At 35.4% G+C, this 15,066-nt stretch overlaps 1 protein-coding gene across 5 annotated transcripts in view; it reads right to left on the bottom strand.

Annotated features, from left to right (window-relative positions):
• The window catches only part of COP1 (COP1 E3 ubiquitin ligase), a 273,591-nt gene that overhangs the window by 142,198 nt on the left and 116,327 nt on the right, over positions 1 to 15,066 (bottom strand). For all 5 annotated transcript variants that reach the window (XM_079916606.1, XM_079916607.1, XM_079916608.1 and 2 more), the window contains 2 exons: positions 4,672 to 4,786; positions 156 to 291 (listed from right to left, as the gene is read on the bottom strand). In XM_079916606.1, coding sequence (XP_079772732.1) covers positions 156 to 291; positions 4,672 to 4,786 — 251 coding nt within the window. The remainder of the gene's footprint in view (positions 1 to 155; positions 292 to 4,671; positions 4,787 to 15,066) is intronic.

Raw genomic sequence — 15,066 nt, 5'->3', positions numbered from 1 at the left:
GCCTAAGACCGCAGAGCTAAAAATTGGCAGGCAAGCTGGATTTCACAACAGAGGCTCTTAACCATAACATTATAACTGTTTCTCTAATTCAATTAAATTCTAGACACTCCTGCAAAAGAAAATAGTAAGAAAATAGTATGCTGCCCCATACTTACCTAGAAACTATGCTGGAACCATTATAGAGATCACTAGCATATGATAATGTAGCCAAAGGTCGTACTGAATTATATCGAGTAAACTTGGACAAGCATTCCTGAAATTCATCCAACTGGCTTGCAGTTCGACTGTCATCTATATGAAGAAAACAAAATAAAATAAATGAATTGAACTGAAACATAAGTCAAACAGCAATATCCACACACTAAAAACTATATACTAAACACAAACAACAACTCTTCAAGAGTACTTAGAGAGGACTAACATACACAAATTATTGAGCTGATTTTTCAACTTTTAAAAAAAATTTCTCAGTGGTTCTTGAAAGACACAGTCTCTTTCAACACCAGTAAGAACATACTGTGAATTCTTTTTCTTTTTTAAGCAATAATTTCTTGCAAAAACAAAAAAAAAGTACCTCTGATCAAGAGACGTTAAATCATTTATTAAAACAAAATCCCTTATCAATGAAGAAGGTGAGGGTGGAGAGACAAGTACATATACTGGACAGGGTATTTGTTAAAGGAACATGTTTACAGGGATACATCTTCATGTTCATGTTTACTTATAGTCAAAACACAATAATAACATAATTTAGATTAAAAATAGATTTTTAAGTAAAAAGAAAGTGAAATATTTGTTCACATAATACTTCGAAGTGTTTCAAATCCAATTATGGGACGAGAGTAAAAACTGCAGTGTATGAATTATTAATTTTCAAAATCAAACTTAAAATAGGTTCACTCGGGCTTCCCTGGTGGCGCAGTGGTTGAGAGTCTGCCTGCCGATGCAGGGGACACGGGTTCGTGCCCCGGTCTGGGAAGATCCCACATGCCGCGGAGCGACTAGGCCCGTGAGTCATGGCCACTGAGCCTGCGCGTCCGGAGCCTGTGCTCCACAACGGGAGAGGCCACAACAGTGAGAGGCCCGCGTACCGCAAAAATAAATAAATAAATAAAAATAAAAATAAATAAATAAATAAAATTAAATAAATAAATAAAAATTGGTTCACTCAAATGTCTTGGTGAATATGGAAAACAATAATTCCATCCAATAGAACTCTTTACAAATACTTTGAGTAAAGTCCATTTCAGTAAACTATTCATAACTAAATGATGTAGAATTTAAATCACAAAATCAGGTTATAAAGGACCTGAGAAGACAGCTAATTTACTCTCCAATGTAGAAACAGGCCTACAGTAAAAGCATGAATAAAAACATTGTTTTTCAAAACTGCTTAAAGTTTGGACTTGCGTTTTCCCTTCCAAAGAAAGAAAAGAACACAATTACTTTAGTTAGCTTTCTATATTGAAACTTGAAATAAGCCTGTTATAACACAGTGTTTTCATACCTTCTTCCTTATTCTTAGCTCATATACATATACACACACAGAACATTTTTAAGGTAAACTTTTGTGATTTCCTTTCTTAAATGTCCTCTGAAAATACTAGTAAGCAAAAAGAAATTAAGCTGTAAGAATCATTAAGTCAAAAGAGTTACTATTACTCTACTATATGATATATAATGAAGAATTTATTTATTTTATCTGGAGATTTCCAGTTATCTTGAATTGCTGACATGAAGTACTTTATCTAACAATTATTATAAAGAAAAACAAACAATTATTTGAGGAAACTAAGTAAGCTTCTGTCCCTAATATTTTACATTTTAAAGATTTAAACACTAACTTAACATAGTCATCTAACAACCTACATTAAAAGGGCTCAATTTTGTAGTGTTTCCATTCTAGAAAACACAAAAGGAACAAACCCAATTAGCATGAAATATCAAGATGTTATTGAGCTAAAGTACTTGGTCCACAAAAATTATTCTCAGGAAATTCAACAAATGATAAATAAAACATAGGTTATTGCAAAAGGGGGGGGGGTATCAACTGCACTGCAAAGTGGTTTGGATACAACATGCATCCAACCATGTAACTGGTTCTTTTTATATATAACCCTATTACTGTGAGCTACGTAATGCAGTAAATACTGAAAAGACAGTTACTTTATAGCTAACCATTTAAAAATTGTTTTAATATTAATATATTCTTTCAACATTTTGACATCAATCCCTAAGTATATAAAATTCACAAGCATTCAAGAATGTCTATTCTGCAGAAGATCACAATCCTTTTCTAGGGTAGTTGAACTTCCAGCCATCATATCCACTCATTTAACACCTACTTTCAACAGAAGTTATAAAAATAACACTAAAAGCAGTTATTTCAGTATCTGAAAGCACAGGGATTAGATTTCACTTATCTGGTTGTAAAAAGGTAGGATTTTGTTTGCTTGGTTGGTTTCTGATCAATACCCATACACATCTGATGGCGTATCACCCCTCCTATTCTAATTACAGATCAGTTTGTAAAAGTGTGTTCAGTGTCTCTTCTCTCTTCTAATGCTTTATAATTTAGTTTCTCTTTCAATTACAATTAAGAGTTCAAAGCATTTTTTCTTAGTCTTCATGTCTCATTTTCATAGATGAAAATAAAAGTTGGGGATGGGGAGTGTGTTCTCATTTGAAAATATACAAAAGGACAATCAAACTCTTAGGTACCCCATTACAAAGAAGTTTAAATTTCCTCTTTGACAGCCAAGGACACTAAGAGGGACTCCATATTCAGCAATATGATCAGTGTAGACACTGCAAATTTGTTAAGTTAAATTTGAGATTCCTAAAAACTAAAGACAACATGTGTTAAGTACAATACAGCCATGTCTACAAAAATAAAAATCTAATCTTCCTCCTGGTTTTAACTTACTAGTCTACCTCCCTATAAAGCTATATCTCCAAAATAAATTAAATTGGTTTGTGATTACCTTTACTATCCCACAGCATGCTTATGCTATAGTTATTTACAAATTATTAATCAATAGCCTACTCCAATCTCTCTTTCCCATCTTGCTCTCTCTCTTTTTTTAATGTCTGTCATTTGCCTGTGGTTGTATTTCAACATCATACCAACAAAGAACATCTGAAAGGGTTAACATGAACCCTCTGCCAGTCAGTAGAATGTAGGTCTAAGACCACTTTCAATGTAACAGCTTCCTACTGTAGTTTACAGACTATTACAGAAGTTTAATAAGGGGCTCAATTCTCAAGACAATGCAATGAGAGCTTTGCATCTGTATGAAAACTGTTGACTATTAATTTCAAACACACTTAAAAACAAAGTTTGGCTTTCTTCTAGTCTTCAGAGGAAAAATGCTATGTGAATCTATATACATTTTTCTGCCACCTCCAGTCCTAAGGCAAATTTCTCCAAAGATTCTCTCTCTATAATGTGTGGATTATAATACAAACATGCCTATTCAAGAGAAAACCAAGGAAAAATTTTTAACAATTAATAAAATAACAGACATTTTTTCCTTGGTGGTCCTCATTTTGAGCAGGTGTATTACAAATGACATCAATTAATTGAGAATCTAACTTATACCAAGCATTGTATTTTACATGCATCATCTATAAACCTTAAAAAAAAAAAACCCTGCTGGGTTGGTATAAATGTCTCTACTGCACTGGTGAGCAAAGACACCAAGAAAAGCTAAAGATCAGAGAACTAACAAAAAGGGAACAGAACTCGGTTACTTTTCTATAGCAATAAAAATATTCTATACTATTGTGTACAAATCTTTGCATAAGTTATTTCCTCTACTTTGAATATGTTTCTAATTACCTTTTTTAGTTAATTAATACTAGCCTTGACTAAATACAACATCTCTGAAATCCCTACAGGAATCATTTTCTCACATTTCTTCATTTTCAACATGGCACGGCTTTTTCACTCCCAGTTATATTAGTGGATATTCTTCTCTATTCCCTTAATGCCCTTTTCATATGTATATAACATAAAATATCACATAGACTTATTATTATTATTATTTTTTTTTTTTTTGCGGTACACGGGCCTCTCACTGCTGCGGCCTCTCCCGTTGCGGAGCACAGGCTCCGGACGCGCAGGCTCAGAGGCCATGGCTCACGGGCCCAGCCGCTTCACGGCATGTGGGATCCTCCCGGACCGGGGCACGAACCCATGTCCCCTGCATTAGCAGGCAGACTCGCAACCACCGCGCCACCAGGGAAGCCCGACACATAGAATTATTTACCTGTTGCTTCCCCCCACTAAATTCATAATACTGCTTGACGACAAGAACAAGTACTTTCATCTTTTTATTCTTAGCGCAGAGGATAGTGCTTACAACTTAATAAATGTTGAAGAATAGAAGGCAACTGAATGGAACTTATTTTTGCTAGCTACATATTCATGGCTGATTTGTTTTTAACTTTATACAGCTCACTATATACAGATAAAAAATTCCCAAATAAAGAAAGAGAACAAAAATAGATATGGAAAAGCAATGTTCTCCAAGATGTCTAAGAACCTACACAATACTGTGCTAGACTATGTTGAAAACAGACACTTTTGCTTTCCATAAATCCAGCATAAGAAGCTAGATTTGGATATGAAACATGAATCTGAGATATTTTAAGAAGTCCTGAATGTACCTGAGATACGAGACATCCTTGTAGAAAAGTAACATTGCTCTAAGTCTTCAAAATGAGCAGTGAGTCGTTTTCGTCTTGATGCTAATGTGCTGTTATACCAGGGCTGTTTCTTTGTCTAAGGTGATAACAAGAAAAGACACTTGTAACTCAGAACAAATCATACTATTTGTTGCACAGAATATCCAAATGCTTGAATATTTAATTTCAAAAGTTCACATTAAAATACTTACAAATAGCAAAATCCCATAGTTCTTAGACCATATTTCGAATTCTTATTTTAAAGGGAAAATAGGTCAATTTTATGAGAATAAAATGAGAAGCTTCTTTCAACTCTCCAAAATAAATGAAGATAGAATCTATTATAAGGGCTATTCTAAAAAGTATAATTTTGAGAATTTTACTTTAATATGCATCAATTGTTAGAAAACAATTACCAAAAGAAAACTAATTACTGCTTCATCATCCCTATATTGCAACCTATACCTTGTGAATAACAGGAAGACTGCTTGGCTGTACAGAATAGGTATTTAAATTAACACTGATTATTAGGTTAAGGGGTAGTTAATATGTATAGTTTGACATATACATTAGAAGACCCAAATAACTAAATCACACACACATATATATATATATATATATATATATATACACACACACACACACACACATACTTAGAGAACCACAACAAATCTGAAATATACTGGCATATAAATCTTATTTAAAAAGTTTATAATCCTAAATATATAATACTACCAACACCATGTTAATTAAAAGGGTATGAAAACCCTTCCACAAATGGTTACTATTATGCTTGTGGCACATTAACAGATAAAGAGATAAGACACAAAATGAGATCCTGAGATGACACAAGTTCACCAATAAGAATACCAGAACTGCAAATGTATTAAGTAAGAAATATTAAGTTACTACAATGAACAAAAAACACTTATCTAAAGTGAACTCCTGCTAAAAGTAAATGGTAACTAAGATATATTTTAAAGCTGCGCTTGGATCAAAAGAAAAAAAGGACTATTTTCCAAAAGATAAACAACTGAACAGTAAGCTGAACTCAGAGAGGTAACAGTAAACAAAATATAAGAGTGTAGAAAAGGGGAAACAAGGGGACAATCTGATTTGAGGACAAATACCTACGAAAGAACAAGTATTAGATTTGGAGAATAAAAAGAGAATTTCCAAAGTGGAAGACAAATCTGCAAAAATTACTCAAAATGAAGGAATAAAGTCAAGAAGAAAGAAAAATTTGTAAGACAAGAAAAGAGACATAGGAGACAGAATAATAAGGTTTATTCCAGAAAAAGATGTCAGAATAATAATAGTGAAGGTGATCCAGGACCTTGGAAAAAGAATGGAGACAATGATCGAAAAGATGTAAGAAATGTTTAACAAAATCCTAGAAGAATTAAAGAACAAACAAACAGATATGAACAATACAATAATTGAAATGAAAAATACGCTAGAAGAAATCAATAGCAGAATAACTGAGGCAGAAGAACGGATAAGTGACCTGGAAGACAGAATGGTGGAATTCACTGTTGCAGACCAGAATTAAAAAAATGAATGAAAAGAAATGAAGACAACCTAAGAGACCTCTGGGACAACATTAAACACAAAGACATTCGCATTATAGGGGTCCCAGAAGGAGAAGAGAGAGAGAAAGAACCCGAGAAAATATTTGAAGAGATTAGAGTCAAAAACTTCCTTAACATGGGAAACGAAATAAACACCCAAGTCCAGGAAGCACAGAGCATCTCAGGCAGGATAAACTCAAGGAGAAACACACCAAGACACACAGTAATCAAACTGGAAAAAAACAAAGACAAAGAAAAATTACTGAAAGCAGCAAGGGAAAAACAACAAATAACATACAAGGGAACTCCCGTAAGGTAAACAGCTGATTTGCCAGCAGAAACTCTACAAGCCAGAAGGAAGTGGCATGATATACTTAAAGTGATGAAAGGGAAGAAGCTACAACCAAGATTACTCTACCCGGTAAGGATCTCATTCAGATTTGAGGGAGAAATCAAAAGCTTTACAGATAAGCAAAAGCTAAGAGAATTCACCACCACCAAACCAGCTCTACAACAAATGTTAAAGGAACTTCTCTAGGTGGGAAACACAAGAGAAGAAAAGGACCTACAAAAACAAAACACAAAACAATTAAGAAAATGGTAATAGGAACATACATATCAATAATTACCTTAAACGTGAATGGATTAAATGCTCCAACAAAAAGACACAGGCTTGCTGAATGGATACAAAAACAAGACCCATATGTATGCTGTCTACAAGAGACCCACTTCAGACCTAGGGACACATACAGACTGAAAGTGAGGGGATGGAAAAAGATATTCCATGCAAATGGAAATCCAAAGAAAGCTGGAGTAGCAAGACTCATATCAGATAAAATAGACTTTAAAATAAAGAACGTTACAAGACACAAGGAAGGACACTACATAATGATCAAGGGATCAATCTAAGAAGAAGATATAACAATTATAAATATATATGCACCCAACATAGGAGCACCTCCATACAAAAAGCAACTGCTAACAGCTATAAAAGAGGAAATCGACAAACACATATTATCTCACACAAGTCAGAATGGCCATCATCAAAATATCTAGAACCACTAAATGCCGGAGAGGGTCTGGAGAAAAGGGAACACTCTTGCACTGCTGGTGGGAATGTGAATTGATACAGCCACTATGGAGAACAGTATGGAGGTTCCTTAAAAAACTACAAATAGAACTACCATATGACCCAGCAATCCCACTACTGGGCATATACGCTGAGAAAACCATAATTAAAAAGGAGTAACGTACCAAAATGTTCATTGCAGCTCTATTTACAATAGCCTGGAGATGGAAACAACCTAAGTGTCCATCATCAGATGAATGGATAAAGAAGATGTGGCACATATATACAATGGAATATTACTTAGCCATAAAAAGAAACGAAACTGGGCTATTTGTAATGAGGTGGATAGACCTAGAGTCTGTCATACAGAGTGAAGTAAGTCAGAAAGAGAAAGACAAATACCGTATGCTAACACATATATATGGAATTAAGAAAAAAAAATGTCATGAAGAACCTAGGGGTAAAACAGGAATAAAGACACAGACGTACTAGAGAATGGACTTGAGGATATGGGGAGGGGGAAGGGTAAGCTGTGACAAAGCAAGAGAGAGGCATGGACATATATACACTACCAAACGTAAGGTAGATAGCTAGTGGGAAGCAGCCGCATAGCACAGGGAGATCAGCTCCATGCTTTGTGACCGCCTGGAGGGGTGGGATAGGGAGGGTGGGAGGGAGGGAGACGCAAGAGGGAAGAGATATGGGAATATACGTATAACTGATTCACTTTGTTATAAAGCAGAAACTAACACACCACTGTAAAACAATTATACTCCAATAAAGATGTAAAAAAAAAATAGTAAGAGTGGGGGACTTTAACACCTCACTTACACCAAATGACAGATCATCCAAACAGAAAATTAATAACAAAACACAAGCTTTAAATGACACAACAGACCACACAGATTTAATTGATATTTAATATTTAATAATATAGATATTTAATTGATTTCTTTCCATCCAAAAACAGCAGATTACACTTTCTTCTAAAGTGTACACAGAACATTCACCAGGATAGAACACATCTTGGGTCACAAATCAAGCTCAGTAAATTTGAGAAAATTGAAATCATATCAAGTATCTTTTCTGACCACAATGCTACGAGATTAGAAATCAATTACAGGGTAAAAAACGTAAAAAACACAAACACATAGAGGCTCAACAATATGTTACTAAATAACCAAGAGATCAGTGAAGAAATCAAAGAGGAAATCAAAAAACACCTAGAGACAAATGACAATGAAACCACGACAATCCAAAACCTATGGGATGCAGCAAAAGCAGTTCTAAGAGGGAAGTTTATAGCAATACAAGCCAACCTCAAGAAACAAGAAAAATCACAAATAAACTAACCTTACACCTAAAGGAACTACAGAAAGAAGAATAATCAAAACCCAAGGTTGGCAGAAGGAAAGAAATCATAAAGATCAGAGCAGAAATAAAGGAAATAGAAACAAGGAAAACAAGAGCAAAGATCAATAAAACTAAAAGCTGGTTCTTTGAGAAGATAAAAAAAATTGATAAACCATTAGCCAGACTCTTCAAGAAAGAGGGAGAGGACTCAAATCCATAAAATTAGAAATGAAAAAAGGAGAAGTTACACCAGACACTGCAGAAATGCAAAGCATCCTAAGAGACTATTACAGGCAACTCTATGCCCATAAAATGGACAACCTGGAAGAAATGGACAAATTCTTAGAAAGGTATAACCTTCTAAGACTGAACCAGGAAGAAATAGAAAATATGAACAGACCAATCACAAGTAATCAATTGACACTGAGATTAAAAATCTTCCAAGAAACAAAAGTCGAGGACCAGATGGCTTCACAGGGTAATTCTATCAAATATTTAGAGAAGAGCTAACACCCATCCTTCTCAAACTCTTCCAAAAAAATGCAGAGGAAGGAACACTCCCAAACTCATTCTATGAGGCCACCATCACCCTGACACCAAAATCAGACAAAGATACTACAAAAACAGAAAATTACAGACCAATATCACTGATGAATATAGATGCAAAAATCCTCAACAAATACTAGCAAAGAGAATACAACAACACATTAAAAGGCTCATACGCCATAATCAAGTGGGATTTATCCCAGGGATGCAAGGATTCTTCAATATACGCAAATCAACCAATGTGATACACCATATTAACAAACTGAAGAAGAAAAACCACATGATCATCTCAATAGATGCAGAAAAAGCTTTTGACAAAATTCAACACCCATTTATGATTAAAAAAAACCCTCCAGAAAGTGGGAAAAGAGGGAACCTACCTGAACATAATAAAGGCCATATAAAATAAACCCACAGCAAACATCATTCTCAATGGTGAAAAACTGAAAGCATTTCCTGTAAGATCAGAAACAAGACAAGGATGTCCACTCTCACCACTATTATTCAACATTGTTTTGGAAGACCTATCCACAGCAATCAGAGAAGAAACAAATAAAAGGAATACAAATTGGAAAAGAAAAGGTAAAACTGTCACTGTTTACAAATAACATGATACTATACATAGAGAATCCTAAATATGCTAGCAGAAAACTACTAGAGCTAATCAATGAATCTGGTAAAGTTGCAGGATACAAAATTAATGCACAGAAATCTCTACCATTCCTATACACTAATGATGAAAAATCTGAAAGAGAAATTAAGGGAACACTCCCATTTACCACTGCAACAAAAAGAATAAAATACCTAGGGATAAACCTACCTAGGGAGATAAAAGATCTGTATGCAGAAAACTGTAAGACACTGATGAAAGAAATTAAATATGACACAAACACATGGAGAGATATACCATGTTCTTGGATTGGAAGAATCAATATTGTGAAAGTGACTATATTACCTAAAGCAATCTATAGATTCAATGCAATCCCTATCAAATCACCAATGGCATTTTTTACAGAACTAGAACAAAAACTCTTAAAATTTGTATGAAGACACAAAAGACCCCAAATAGGCAAAGCGGTCCTGAGGGAAAAAAACGGAGCTGGAGGAATCAGACTCACTGACTTCAGACTATATTACAAAGCTACAGTAATCAAGACAATAGGATACTGGCACAAACACAGAAATATAGATCAATGGAACAGGATAGAAAGCCCAGAGATAAACCCATGCACCTATGGTCACCTAATCCATGACAAACGAGGCAAGGATATACAATGGAGAAAAGACAGTCTCTTCAATAAGTGGTGCTGGGAAAACTGGACAGCTACATGGAACAGAATGAAATTAGAACACTCCCTAACACCATACACAAAAATAAACTCAAAATGGATTAGAGACCTAAATGTAAGACCAGACACTATAAAACTCTTAGAGGAAAACATAGGAAGAACACTGTTTGTCATAAATCACAGCACGATCTTTTTTGATCCACCTCCGACACAAATGGGACCTAATGAAACTTAAAAGCTTTTGCAAAGCAAAGGAAACTATAAACAACATGAGAAAACAACCCTCAGAATGGGAGAAAATATTTGCAAACGAATTAATGGACAAAGGATTAATCTCCAAAATATATAAACAGCTCATGCAGCTCAATATTAAAAAAACAAACAACCCAATCCAAAAATGGGCAGAAGACCTAAATAGACATTTCTCCAAGGAAGACATACAGATCGTCAAGAAGCACATGAAAAGCTGCTCAACATCACTAATTGTTAGAGAAATGCAAATCAAAACTACAATGAGGTATCACCTCACACCAGTTAGAATGGGCATCATCAGAAAATCTACAAACAACAAATGCTGGAGAGGGTGTGGAGAAAAGGGAACCCTCTTGCACTGTTGCAAGGTGGGAATGTAAACTGATACAGCCACTATGGAGAACAGTATGGAGTTTCCTTAAAAAACTAAAAATAGAATAACCATATGATCCAGCAATCCCACTACTAGGCATATACTCAGAGAAAACCATAATTCAAAAAGACACATGCACCCCAATGTTCATTGCAGCACTATTTACAATAGCCAGGTCATGGAAGCAACCTAAATGCCCATCAACAGACAAATGGATAAAGAAGATGTGGTACATATATACAATGGGATATTACTCAGCCATAAAAAGGAACGAAATTGGGTCATTTATAGAGACATGGATGGATCCAGAGACTGTCATACGGAGTAAAGTAAGTCAGAAAGAGAAAAACAAATATCGTATACTAACACATATATGTGGAACCTAAAAAGTGGTACGGATGGACCGGTTTGCAGGGCAGAAATTGAGACACAGATGAGGAGAACAAACGTATGGATACCAAGTGGGAAAGTGGCGGGGGTGGGCAGTCGGGGGGTGATGAACTGGGGGCTTGGGATTGACATATATACACTAATATGTATAAAATGGATAACTAATGAGAACCTGCTGTATAAAAAAATAAATTAAATTAAATCCAAAAAAAAAGAAACGTTAAAAAAAAAAAAAAGAATAATAAGGTTTAAAATATGGGCCCCCAGAGACCCAGAAAAGAGTAACAGACTGAAGAAGACATATCTGAAGAGTTGGTGCTGACAATTTTCCAGAACTGAAAACATACATGAATACAGACATAGAAATTATTCCTACCAAGAAGGATAATTAAAAACAAATCCACAAGGCGTCTCTGGTGGTACAGTGGCGAAGAATGTGTCTGCCAATGCAGAGGACACGGGTTCGAGCCCTGGTCTGGGAAGATCCCACATTCCAGAGAGCAACTAAGCCCCTGCGCCACAACTACTGAGACTGTGCTCTAGAGCCCACAGCCATAACAACTGAGCCCACGTGCCACATCTACTGAAGCTTGCACGCCTAGAGCCCATGCTCCACAACGAGAAGCCACCACGATGAGAAGCCTGCGCACTGCAACAAAGAGTAGCACCTGCTCGCCACCAACTAGAGAAAGCCCGCGCTCAGCAACAAAGATCCAACGCAGCCAAAAATAAATAAAAGTAAGTTAATTTAAAAAAAAAAGAAATCTGCAATTAGACACACTGAAGCAAAAGTATATTTTTTTACAAAACAGAAAGATTTTAAAATGAGACAAACAGAAAAGTTAATTCACCTAACAGGAACAATTAAACAAGCAAAATACTTCTCAAAAGCAATAAGAGAAGTTAGAACAAAGTAAACTTTGGTTATCCTTAAAAGTTGAAATAAAATAACCCCAACCTAAAATTCAGATTCCAACAAAACTGTCCTGCAACAACACGAGCAAAATATTTTTTCATGTAAATGAAAACAAGGATTATCACCAATAAGCTACTTCTTAAAAAATTTCTGAAACCATGTAATTGAAAAGTTCAACAACACAAACCAGAAGGTCTGAGACACAAAATGAAAGAGAAGTAAGGAAACTAGTAACCAAGTAAGTGATTTTAAATATTGTTTACATACATTAATTATAATATCTAATTTATGGGGTTCAAGAATAAGACAATAAATACACTGAAAACCAGCATACACATCAGAAGAGAGGGCCCAGATACTTTTACATGAAAATTCTACCAAATATTCAAGGAAGACATAACATCAATTGTACACAAACTATTTCAGAAAACACTTCCCAATTTGTCTTCTGAGACCAGCATAGCTGTAATACCCAAACCCAGCGAGGACACTGGGGAAGGGAAGGAAAGAAGAAGGGGAATAAGGGCCTTCATGAAAACAAGCACCCACAACAAAATAACAGCAAATCAATTTCAACAACATGTAAAAAGAATAACTCATCATGACTAAATGGAGTTCAGTCCAAGAATGCAGGGTTGTTTTCATATTAGAAAATCAATCAACGCAATTCATCAAGTGGGCAGAATAAAGGAGATATCCATATAAAAACTTCTGCCTGGTTTGCAGGGCAGAAATTGAGATACAGATGTAGAGAAAAAACATATGGACACCAAGGGGGAAAGCAGCGGGGGTTGTGATGAATTGGGAGATTGTGATTGACATGTATACACTGATGTGTATAAAATGGATGACTAATAAGAACCTGCTGTATAAATAAATAAATTAAATTAAAAAAAATTTTCAAGAGATGCATAAAAAGCATCTGACAAAATTCAACACCTATACATGTTAAAATTTCTCAACAAATTAGGAACAGAAGGAAACTTCCTCAACTTGATAAAGGGCATCTACCAAAATGTAGAGCTAACATATAAGTTGAAGTATAAGGGGGAAAGGGGAGGGAAAAAGAAGAAAAAGAAGAGAAGGGAGATGTGGCGAGAGGAGAGGAGGGGAGGGAAGAAGGAGAGGAGAAGGAGGGAAGAAGGAGAGGAGAAGGGGGGAAGAGGTGAGGGGAAACAGAAAAGAACACACAAAGATTAGAAAAGGTAAAAATATCTTCTTGCTGATCATATGATTTTACATAGAAATTCCTGAGAATCTACATAACTACTAGAATTAATAAATTTAGAAAGAAAATTAATAAATTTAGCAAGCTAATAAGAATATATGGCTAACGTACAAAAATCAATTCTACGTTTATACATTCACAACAAAGTAGAAAATAAAAATTTTAAAATAATTGTATCAATAATAGCATCAAAAAGAATTAGAAATTTAATGAAAGCATGGAAGACCTCTATATTACAAACACAAACACTGCCAGGAAAAATTTTTAAAGGACCAAAATAGATGGAAAGATATACCATATTCATGGACTGGAAAGCTCAATATTGTTCGTGTGTTACCATTATGGTAACAGGGTAAAGGGTACAGGGGCTCTCTCTGGTTTGTTGTCTTTTTTAATGCTTTTTGTTTTGTTTTGGCCGTACCACACAGTTTGTGCAATCTTAGTTCCCCAACCAGGGATGGATTGAACCCAGGCTGCCAGTAGTGGAAGCATGGAGTCCTAACCACTGGACCACCAGGGAATTTTCATGGGCTCTCTCTGTATTAATTTTTACAACTGCATATGAATCTACAGTTATCTCAAAATTTAAAAATTTATTTTTACAACTCTAAAGAAACTTAGGAATAAACTTATGAAGAAATAAATAAAACCTAGACTCAACTTAATATCATAAATATATCAATTCCTCGTAAGGTAATTTATAAGTTAAAGGCAGTTCTAATAAAGATACCAAGAAGCTTTTTTATGCAGTTAGAGAAACTGATACTAAAGTTGATGTGAGGGCTTCTCTGGTGGCGCAGTGGTTAAGAATCCGCCTGCCAATGAAGGGGACACGGGTTCAAGCTCTGGTCTGGGAAGATCTCACATGCCGCGGAGCAACTAAGCCCGTGCACCACAACTACTGAGCCTGCACTCTAGAGCCCGCGAGCCACAACTACTTAGCCTGCAAGCCACAACTACTGAAGCCTGAGCACCTAGAGCCCGTGCTCCACAACAAGAGAAGCCACCGTGATGAGAAGCCCACGCACCACAATGAAGAGTAGCCCCCGCTCTCTGCAACCAGAGAAAGCCCATGTGCAACAATGAAGACCCAACACAGCCAAAAATAAAATAAATTAAATAAATTTAAAAAAATAATAAAGTTCATGTGAAAAAACAAACAGGAAAGAATATTCTGTAAAACACTGAAAAAGAAGTGCTGGGGGGTTGGAGGAATTAGTTCTATCAGACATTAAAACATACCATAAAGAGGTGATAGTGAAAAGGGAAACACATCAGCAGATAGAAGAGAAAGACCAGAAATAAATCCATTTTACACACAGAATTTTTGATATGAGAAAGGCTGCATATCACAACTCTCGATCAAAGATAGATTTTTAAAAAGTGGGCT

This window comes from Stenella coeruleoalba (assembly GCF_951394435.1).
Source record: "Stenella coeruleoalba genome assembly, chromosome: 1".
Classification (NCBI taxonomy): domain Eukaryota; kingdom Metazoa; phylum Chordata; class Mammalia; order Artiodactyla; family Delphinidae; genus Stenella; species Stenella coeruleoalba.
The sequence above is the reverse complement of the archived record's forward strand: the minus strand, read 5'-3'. Positions and strand labels throughout refer to the sequence as shown.